The following is a 10,426-nucleotide window of genomic DNA, read 5'->3' as shown; positions in this document are numbered from 1 at the left end:
TATTATATAAAAATATGTAATATGTGTACTAAAAATATAGATGCATCTGCTATGAATATATTGAGACTTCCCAAAGTTCTGTCAGATAGGATGCCAAGCATCATGTGCTAATAAGTGCCTTTTACTGCTGCCTTGAGCTGGGTTGTATTCAGGAGACAAGAGGCTTTCTTGTTACAAGTCTGCTAATGGCAGAAAAGAAATTATTGTACTAGGGCTGGTCAGTCATCTGGTGAAGATATCTGGCGATCAGCTTTTGAACCTTTAAGACTGTAGATTTTGGTATTTCCCCTCATTCACCTGGGGCCCCTACCCCCCAGTAGGAGTATCAATCACAGGAAACCAGGCAGCCTGTACTGTTGAAATCATCAAAGCCATTCCTTGTTATGATCACCTCTAATCTGCTCAAGGTTTCCTAGCCCCATGTGTGTTTAATGAACAAATGAGTACATTTGTTTAGAATCAAAACAACAGACTACATATTGTGTGCTGGGTGGCAGGACAGCGATTAATCAAATTCCTCAGACTGCAAACTGACAGCTTTTTTTTAATTCCCACAGATCTACTGAAGGGGAGAAATGAAGACCTGAAACCAGACCATTACCTCCGTAAAAGCCCTTCCCTGGAATCGCTGAGCAAACCCCCTATGGCCTTCAGTAGCAGAATGCTTACCTCTACTCCCAGCAGTTTGAAACCCCAAAGCAAACTCAGGTACCAACTCGGTTTTCTGGGAAAAACAGCACACAGAGAAGATTGACAGCATTACCTGGCACCAGGATGAATGTTTTAATCTGGTGGACCCCTGTCTCCAGTGCAAACTCTGCTGGCTTGTCTGTCCACTTCAGAATTATCAGGCTGTGTCAGATCTAAATATCAAAATTCAGATTATAATAACCACAACTATCTGTAAGATGAGCAATCGTGACAAAATGAGGATAGCAAGCTTTCAGGAGACACTAAGTTGTATACAAGAATTCCATCATGTGTAGGAGTGGTCAACCTTCATTATCATACTGTAGCTTTGCATGTTATGGTGAGTTAAAAACTAAAAGCTTTGAGGTCTAAGGGAAAGCTGGACACGGCACATAATTTTCTTCTATCTTGAGAAAAAACATGTATTTTTTTCCTCTGATCTCCACCATTATTTCCAACAGTAGAAACTGTAGGGTGGAGACAATGAGGGTGTTTTGATTGTTGGCCTTTAACTGTCCTTGAGGCCTTGACTGCAATACAGCTTCCAGATTCTTCATTTTATTCAAGAACTCCCTCTGCAGCAGCTCAGTTGGATGTGAATTTGCTGTTACAGATTCTTTAGATAGTTTCTTTCAATTTTACGCCCTAAATTGTAGTTTTCAATATGTAAAACAAAGAGGTTACTTAAATTTTGTAAGTAAAGCTGATGAAAATAATCACAGAAATGCTGGGTTAACACATGCCATTGAATATCCGTAGGCTGCTGTTTTTTCAGCTCTTTGTATGCAGTGATACCAACTCAATTTGTCTCATCTAAAGGCAAATACAGAATGCAAGCTCTGAAAGCTATTATAGTTTGGTTTACATTTAGGTTCTGTGCTGCCATTCTGCTTTTTCATACAGATATTACTTACACACTGGTAAAAAATAAGCTACTTCAAGCATATTTATCTTCTCCCTTACGCTTCCCTGGATTAGTGTGGAGAGAAAGGACCCACTGGCAGCCCTGGCTCGGGAGTATGGTGGTTCGAAGAGGAATGCTCTGTTGAAATGGTGCCAAAAGAAGACTGAAGGTTACCAGGTAAGGGAATAAGTACATTTTTACTTTTCTCTGGAGGCTAATTCATCACCTTCCTGTAGATGTGTAGTAAGCACTGTCAATTCAAAGAAGTATGTGTATTTCAGTCTGGTGATTTTTACATGTTTACTTCTACTGGGTGTTTCTATCCTCTTCCTTCAGATTTCTTTAACACTGCAGTCCCCAATATTACATTGTCATAAGAAATTAATATACAAAACCCAAAATATTTACTGCATCAAAGGTCGCTGATGGTGAGAAACAGTGTATATGCGCAGCAGCTTCAATTTGGCATCGATTTTTGAAATTACGTTCTAATATTTTTTTCTATAGGCTTCTGTGGGCAATGTGCTATTGTGAGTTTTTTTCATTGGTCATTTCTGTAAAAGAACAGAGAAATATTTCTTTCTGTGGTCTTGACCAAATGAAGTTTGCAGCTTGGGGCCCCGCTCGTTCTAATCTGCTGCGGTTTAATGGGATTTTACAAAGCAAGTTTTGACTTCTTGAGAATGTCTCATTTCTTTAGAGAGTGATTTTTCACTGTTAAAGAGTCATAATGATTTGTCCAGTTCTTGTACGGCCATCGCTGTGCTTATCAAGCTCTGGCTAGTGTTTGTATGCAGTTGAGTTAGGCCTTTGCTTCTGCTTGTAACTGAGCTGTAGAAGGCAATTATAGACAACAGTTCATCCTGTGATATATGCTGGGTGTGCAGGACAGTCTTGGTTTGATATAATGTTGAGATTTTTCTTTCTTAAGGATAATATTGTTTGTTACTTAGAGCAGAAGACAAAAGCAGTTATCACCACATGATATGCACCCTGGAGCAAGTCTTTAATAAAAGCAGAGTCCATCTGTTAAAGTAAATAATAAAATATTTTTTTTCTTCACAACCAGCTCTTTCTGAAGCATTAGCTGCAGGGTGCAGGAGTTTGGAAGAAAAGACAGTAGCTTTCCCTTTAAGTAAACTGATCTATGAAAGTTTGAGTCATTTCTTAGCCCTGGCATATTTACCTGTATTGGAGAAAGCTCTTGACTTTAGACACACTTTAGAAAAAATAAAGCCAGGGTTAGCGTTTATTCTCCAGTTCTGTGATACTGCCTAAAAGGCTACAGTGCTGTCCCCTGTATGCTCTATGCTGTGTTTTATATCTCGTCTACTAGAATTCTCCTGGTCTTGGATTTGAAGGTGTGGGGGAACATTTCCATCCATTCCTCAGAAAATGGTTCATGAAATACAGCTTTTCCAAGTTTAACTTCTGTTTAGCCAGCAAACCCATCTCTTGAGTAACACTTTCTCCCGACAGTGTTGCCCTTTTTTGTTTCAAATGGCACACATGGTGAGCTTCCTCCACTTCTCTTAAAACAGTCTAACTCTGAGTTCACTGTTAGAAGTGTTCTTTGAGAGTCAGCCTGTAGTTTTCTTTCTCTGGTTACACCCAAGTTGGACTAAATGTATTGCTTTTAGAAATTGTTATGTGGCTTTGCAAATATAGAGGCCTGTCCTGATTCTGTAGGTACCAGCGTGGCACCAAGTATTCCCTCTGTGAGGGAACAGAAAAGGAGTTGTTTTTCTATGCTGAACCCAAGTAGTGGAGCTATCTGTGTATCAGAGAGCAGGCCACCCAGGAGGTATGCAAGGCAATCTGGGTCTATTTGTTTTTCCTTTTAGTATTAGTCTCTGGAGAAAAGTATGTCCATGCTTCAGAGGACAGTGGAAGTCTTTGCTTTATATATGGCTGCTGGAGTGTTGTTGCTACGTGACAGTCCAGATGATGTTGCAGAAAAAGCTTTGTCATTTTGGTTCCTGCTCTGATGAGGCTCTTGTTCTGTTTGTGGCTGTCCTCTGTTGTTACCCTTTCTAAAGCAGCAGAATGAGTTTTCAGCAGTTTTTGAGAACAAGCAGGTAAAGCACTGACAAATACTGCGTAATCCAGGAGAGTCTGAAAAGTTCGGACTGTGGTGGGGGGCCTTATTACCCAGAGTGTAAGATCTCAGGGCAGAAATTAAAATCAGGTGAACCAAAGGACAAACATGGTATTGATTTATGGTGAGAGTCTTGCCTCTCAATCTTCACTGCTTCATTTAGAGGCATTATTTCTTGGACATTCTTCCTCAGATTCTTCCATTGCGTTCTTTGCGGTGCATTCACTAACTCTTCTTGAACTTTCTTTTCCCAGACCCTTGCACTCTTACGATAAGGCTGATATTAAGCTCCACAGGGAGTTTTTATCATTCTTGAGTACAAAGAACTGGAGTGGAGTAAAGAATGTCATCCTCCTTCCTGCCTTAGCCACTGCAATGGTGGGAATGAGGTAATGAACTTCACCAAGCAGAACCCTGATGACGTGCATGACTTCTTTTCCATAGATAATAACCCTGTCTATGAGGCATCATCTGTGGAAATTCCAGTATAATCTGTCATGTTCTTTCTAACATGAAGCCCAGAACCACAGATAATTTTGGATGCAAACTGTTTTCAGCTCCGTGACACAACGGAATGAGAGAATAAAAGACTTGCTTCTTGGCTGCCTAACTTCTTTTTTCAGTGGCAAAATGTACTGCCTTTGAGGTCTAGTAACAGTTCCTGATCTGAGCTGGTGAAGAAGAGGGAGATTCCTTTCTGTTTAAATTATTGAAGATACCAGATTTCATTAAACAGTATGAGCAAAATGGATTAGAATAACTGATACTCTCAGTGGCAGCTACTACCCAGTCACAGATTCCCTGAGGAAAGCTGGATTAGTGACCTAGGAAGGTATCTGGGGATAAGACCTAAGGACTGGCACAAAGGCTCCACTTCTTAAATGTTTTAATCCATACAAGACTTTTACTATAGATAGAAGTTTACATCCTGCTCCTGGCATATATCCTTGCATTGACTAGAGTGGGAACATTCCCTGGCTTTGAACTTCAGCGTGTTCCCCAGGAGGCAATCTCATAAAACAAGAGAGGGACACTGGAGGGAGTTGAGAGAAGCGTAACACAAATTAGTAGTGGCCTGGAGGGTTTTCTTTGTTTTTTAAAAAAAGAAATTGCATGAGTTTACAGTAACTGAGGGGAAACATGAAAGCATCTATGTTTCTCTAATCTGCTTTGTCATTTCTAAGATCCCTATTTAAACAGTGATTTGATATCAAAAAGATACGATTGCTAAGGAGAAAGAGTAATTATTTAGAACATGAAAACAGAATCACCAGAATGAAAATCAAAATGGAAGTTCAGTTTAATGACTGGGAGAAAAGAATATGAAAGCGGGATTGCATAAACTGTGGCATGATTGATCATAAGATTTCAATTGTCATATTTCAATGCCTAGATGAATGTTACCTGGCATTTTGGCCATTGATTTTGAATAACTATGCAGGGGAGGTGCTAAAAAAATCTCAGCAGTAAAAAGAATTGTAGTGAAATAAGGCTTTGGGCTCAGTGGCTTTGTGCAAAACTTCCTTGAGGAAAATCTCGAGCTTAAAAAAAAACTACCTTAATCTAATGTATGGTTCCCTATAAGAATTGTGCACATGAGCTCTTTTGCCAGACATACACGGACTGTTCCTTCTGCCTCTCTGAATTTGTTGACATCATGGTGTATAATGTAGGATGATGAGATGACCAGACTCGAGAACTGCTTTTGTGGCTCTCAACTCAATTACCACAAGTCCTTTAAACCACAAAGCCTGCTTGAGAGTAAGTTATTTATGTTAAAATAGCTTTTTCTCTGTTGTCTTGTGGTCTTTTTTTCATCTATTTAAAAAGATTATACATCATAGCAACAGTGTGAAGTAGAAATCGGGTGCCTCTTTTCTAATAGGCTCTGTTCCCATGAGTTTTAACTCCTGGAAGCTGCTGTTGCATTATCGCCTTCCGTAATCATATCATTAGTGACTGTGGTGTTATTTAAGTGCCCTGGTTCTGTTTGCCCCATTTGTCAAGGGGCCAAACCTCTCTAGATTAAGTCTATTACTATCCACAGATGTATTGTGAAAACATGGAACATCAAGAGGCACTTAACCCATGATCATTAGAACTGAGGATTATTGTTTCTGCCACATATACCCTCTCCAGAGAGGGGAGGGAATTGCTACCACATTAATGAATATGGTTCACTTAAAAGAACTGTTTTCATGTTTTTTCCAACCACTACACATCCATCCTATGGCACAGAGGAAAAGAGAATCTGAGACCGACTTTTCTCCCATGCACAATCATGGTTATTCTTTTTATCAAAGTTATATTTGGTTTAACAGGACCCATTTGGGATTCACTTGTTGAAGAACCACCATGTTTTATAGTAAAACTATCTGTGTGGTTGTCTTAAGTAGAGGAATGCTAAATAGGAGGAGACGAGGAATGTTCTAGAACTGACAAAGGGAAATGGCAGCTATACCTCTGAAGATTTTCATATTTCATATATTCCCGATCTATGTATTCAAGCCATTGCATTATATCATCTCCCTGACTATGACAGTGTCAGTACACCAGCTGATGGATAAAGGCAGTGGGCATCTTCAGGAGAAGAGGCGGTGCTCCCTATTAGCACGGACACCAATATGAGATGGCTGATAAATTGGTATTGGTCTTATTGATATTTGTGGGACCAGCCTCAAATATGGTTTCATATCATCTAGAGGAATCTCAACAGCATGGAGAAACTACTAACCAGAGCAATCTTTATGTAGCTTTCATGTTGTACACGTAGTTCCTAGAGAAAATAATTGCTTTTAATTATTCTGCATAAAATATGCTAGCAACTACGAGCAAAGCTAGAAGAAAATGATTTATTTGTTTCCATGCCTTATTTGGAGTTATTTCACTTTACAGTAGGTCCCAGGAACACTGTGCAGTTTTAGAAAGTATGCTTAGGAGTATGTAGGAACTATTTTTAGGGCGATACACTCTGACATTGTATTGTTTAGTCTAAATTAGCAAAATACAAATATCTGTATGCCCAACCATTCTGAATATTTGCCTCAAAAGTTGTGAATGGTTTTTTGAAGCTTCCTTTTCTTAAAACACGGATAGTTTTAGGGCTCTGATGAAATATCCTGATGGAGACTGCAGCCTGCATAGTTTCCAGAAATATAGATTGACATTAAGAGGAGTGTAAATACTTCAACCTTTGTCTTTGCTGTATATATTAATGAAAGTGCCTTTCCTGTATAGTGCCTCAGCTATTCAAAAAGAAGGAAAAAACCCTACCCTGAAGTATTCCTGCTATTATGGCTATTCCAGCCTTGAGAGACAGAAATTGGAAACAAATTACTTCCGAACATAACCTAAAAGTCATTAAATGTAATTCTGAATGCTTTTACTACTAGAAGCACAAAGCTGGTATATCAGGCTATGTAAAAGTTGATGTCTCTGCATAGTACTATGTTCTTCATGTAACAAAGATGCAAAAGCTTAGGGAGAAAAATAAAGGCTGTTGCAGTATTTGCTGTTTGTCAAGTAATTATAGCAAGAGACTGGTTGACTAGTGGTTTGGCAGTGGATATAATATAAAGCTTTTTACCCTTTTGTATTCAGTTTAAACTCAGACTAATACTAGCTTTTTGTTTATGAATTTGTGGCTTTCTTTTTCTCACAGGAATTTGCATTCCTTTTCTTTTTGTACTAGACAGTATTTCCTCCATATCCTCTTTGTTCTCAAGCTCTATTCCATGATGATGTCCCCAGCTTTTTCTCATATTTTTTTGACTCGTTTGCTGACTGGATGAGATCCAGCACAGATTAAGTGTGGCCCAAAGATGTACAAATGCAGATAGGCTGATGAGGACATAACGTATTCCCTTTGGTCAAGTGGTCATGGGGTCAATGCATTCTCATTAGGGAGGTGGACTGTCTCTGCTGCTAGGACAGCCAGCCAGGATGACTATTTTTTGACTGCTGGTGCACTAAGCAGGCGTATTCCTGGGGCTGCACTTTGTGGGGACCTGCTTTAGAGGAGACCCAAAAGCTCCTTCGTGGCCAGTTGTACATTAACATGTCTGTGTTGGACGGTTTCTTCCTTATTCTGGAAACTAAGGGTTATATTTAGAAACAAGAAGTCTGTTATTTCGTTGTACATCATTAGTGTGGGTAGTTGATATTGTCTTTTTACTTAAGCAACTACTGTCTCAATCTTTTTTAAGTCTTGCCTCACTTACACTTCAGTTATGCACTGTCTTGGACCACAGAGAGTGAACAGAGACTATGTTGCGAATGCTACCGCACTCCTCGGGGTTGGTGCTCCGGCTGGCAGTTCTAGTAAAGAATCAAAGAGCTGAATGGGACAAAACCCAGGATCAACCCTCTCAGCCTCTGAACCTGGGCAGAATATAATTCCTGGGACTTGGCTCGTAAAACAATCGGTCAAACACTTCCTTTGACACTAACATAATGGAGCTTAGTTTTAAAGCCTTGAGAATCCCAGCACAGCTGTGCACTGTTCTAAAGAAATACAGAGAAGAACTCAGTTGTTTCTTCATCGCAAGATGTGCGCTTGGGTATGGGAGTGGTTCTCTTACCCTTTTCTACTTTACTTTTTGTGTTTGTGTCAACAAGTAGCATAAAACTGTTTCAATATGTTTCCAAATTGTAACAATCTCTCTCTCCTGTGTCAACAGTAACCAAGTTTCTATCGAAATATTTAACTAGTTGTGAGAACCAGGTAAGCTGTGGCATTCCGTAGTTCAGCAGTAACAGAGAAGTGGATGTACAGGTTTTCTGGCCACCTTTCCAAGTGGGGCCTTTCAAGCAACAAGGATAGGAGACGAATCCCATCTGCTGTTACACACAGTTTATGTGCGCTCTGGAAAGGCAGGGTTCCCACAGTACTGTGATCTTGTGTGCTGAAGATCAGCAGTAAAACAAATAACTCCCAGTTTGAGTGATGTGGGTGAAGAAAAACACTGAACAAAACCCCTCCAGATTTAAATGGCAGCCGTCCATTCATTCTAAGCAGCATTCATGGCAGAGTCTCTCTCTTCTGGGGAGGACTGGGAAGATTTCTCTTCTGCCATACTAACCTTGTGCCTGAGATTAGAGGCTTATGGCCAGAGCCTGCTAAGTAAGCAGAAAAAAGCTGTCTGTCTTACTATTTACCAATATCATTAACGCAACAAAGTTCTTCTCTGGCGAACAATGGCACTTACCGTAAAGTACCATATGCTAGCATGTCCCTTCTGGTATGAGAGGGTTACTAAGAGCTTAGTAAGAGCTCTGCATCCACAGTACTTGTAGCATTTTGACATTTAGAAGTAGGATATGTGTGCAATGGGTTTTCCCCAGGAAGTTATTGGTATATTCTGTGAGTTTCTGAGAAATGAGTGAAATTTCTGGCTGTCTTTGTGTTTCCCTGATTTTTGCAGAAGAGAAGGATGTTGACGTCAGAGAGACTTTTCCTATCTATGCAAAAGTTGAAGGGAGTCTTGGTAATAGCTATTGAGATAGGAGGGGGATTATCCCGTGTTTAAATAAAAATTGACAATAAGTTGGTCAGGAATTTTGCTCCCAAGTCTGCTCTGGACCATCTTTGTGACTTCGGCAGTCTTTCATAATACCATTGCCTTGATTTCCCGAGCTGTTAAAATATAGATCATCATATCATCATTGGATGCCAATGAGTTTCAGTAATATTTTGAAAGATGCTCTGATAAAAAGGGCAGTCGTGAGGGTTTTTAATTAATGAAAGTACGGGCTTAAAATTTCAAGATATTCCCAATTTTTTTCCAGAATAAATGTTTTCTTTTTCTAAATAAAAACACTTATAGTGGAATGTGTACATGCAGTTCCTCTGTATTTCCCAGTTGGACCCACGGTTGGGTCTGGAAAATAAATGCAGCAGCCAAATCGTGGCATGCTGGGAATAATCAGGTTGATTACCAGTGTGCAAGCCCCCTTCACAGTGATGCCAATGCATAAACGTGCTCCTCCAGTGTAGCCAAATAACTTGAGCCAAGTTCTACCTTTTTTCACATAAGGGGCTTTATCCTGTAAACAAATACATGTCTCTTGATTGGAGGGATAAAATAAACGCCCATGCAGCTCTCTCATGCGTAACTTTCTATCCTGCTGGGTAATTTTAAAAATAGCATTTACATTCTATCCATCCCAAAGTCCAAGACGCTTTCCTTGTGTTGCCTGGATGCAATGACAATTAGTGAAAACACTGAATTGATTGGTCACCAGCTGGAACAGCTCCAAACTGTGAATTTAACTGGGAGAGAGCTGAGCCCTGCTGCCTGTTCCATGAATATCCTTTGCTGTTGAGACCTCTCCCCACTTTGTTTCCATCCTTTACCGTGAGCCTGCTGCAGTCTGCCCCTCTGCCCAGGAATTCCAGGACATGGCTAATCTCTGAACTCTCAGTACAGATAATTAGAAATAGCTGTGGGAGCAGTCAGTGTAGTCATTAGCAATTCTGCACCAGGGCTCCAGGCAGGAAGTAGCTGTGCTGCTGTCTTGGACACAGAGGGGAGCTAGTTCCTCCCCCTCTTGCCCTCCCTCCTTTCCCGGAGTATCTGTGTGGTCCTTGGGGCTACGCTGCTGCATCTTCACTCTTGCAGCCCTGGGAATGAAGGAACACCGCCCAGCCTGTTTCTTCTCTGTGGCATTCAGCAAGTGGTGTCATTTATACGAGTTGGTGAGAAAACTGATGGAAGTGTTAGTTGTGTAGCAAA

The 10,426-nt window shown here is 40.3% G+C and overlaps 1 protein-coding gene across 1 annotated transcript in view; it reads left to right on the top strand.

Moving 5' to 3' along the window:
- Nucleotides 1-484: 484 nt before the first annotated feature.
- LOC104083711 (cytospin-B-like) overlaps nucleotides 485-10,426 on the top strand; it is a 20,365-nt gene continuing 10,423 nt past the window's right edge. Inside the window, exons 1-2 of the mRNA XM_009587292.1 lie at nucleotides 485-708; nucleotides 1,669-1,771. Coding sequence (XP_009585587.1) covers nucleotides 644-708; nucleotides 1,669-1,771 — 168 coding nt within the window. The 5' untranslated portion in view covers nucleotides 485-643. The remainder of the gene's footprint in view (nucleotides 709-1,668; nucleotides 1,772-10,426) is intronic.

This window comes from Fulmarus glacialis, unplaced genomic scaffold, assembly GCF_000690835.1.
Source record: "Fulmarus glacialis isolate BGI_N327 unplaced genomic scaffold, ASM69083v1 scaffold45881, whole genome shotgun sequence".
Lineage (NCBI taxonomy): Eukaryota > Metazoa > Chordata > Aves > Procellariiformes > Procellariidae > Fulmarus > Fulmarus glacialis.
Note: the sequence above shows the minus strand (reverse complement) of the source record. Positions and strands in the feature narration are given on the sequence as shown.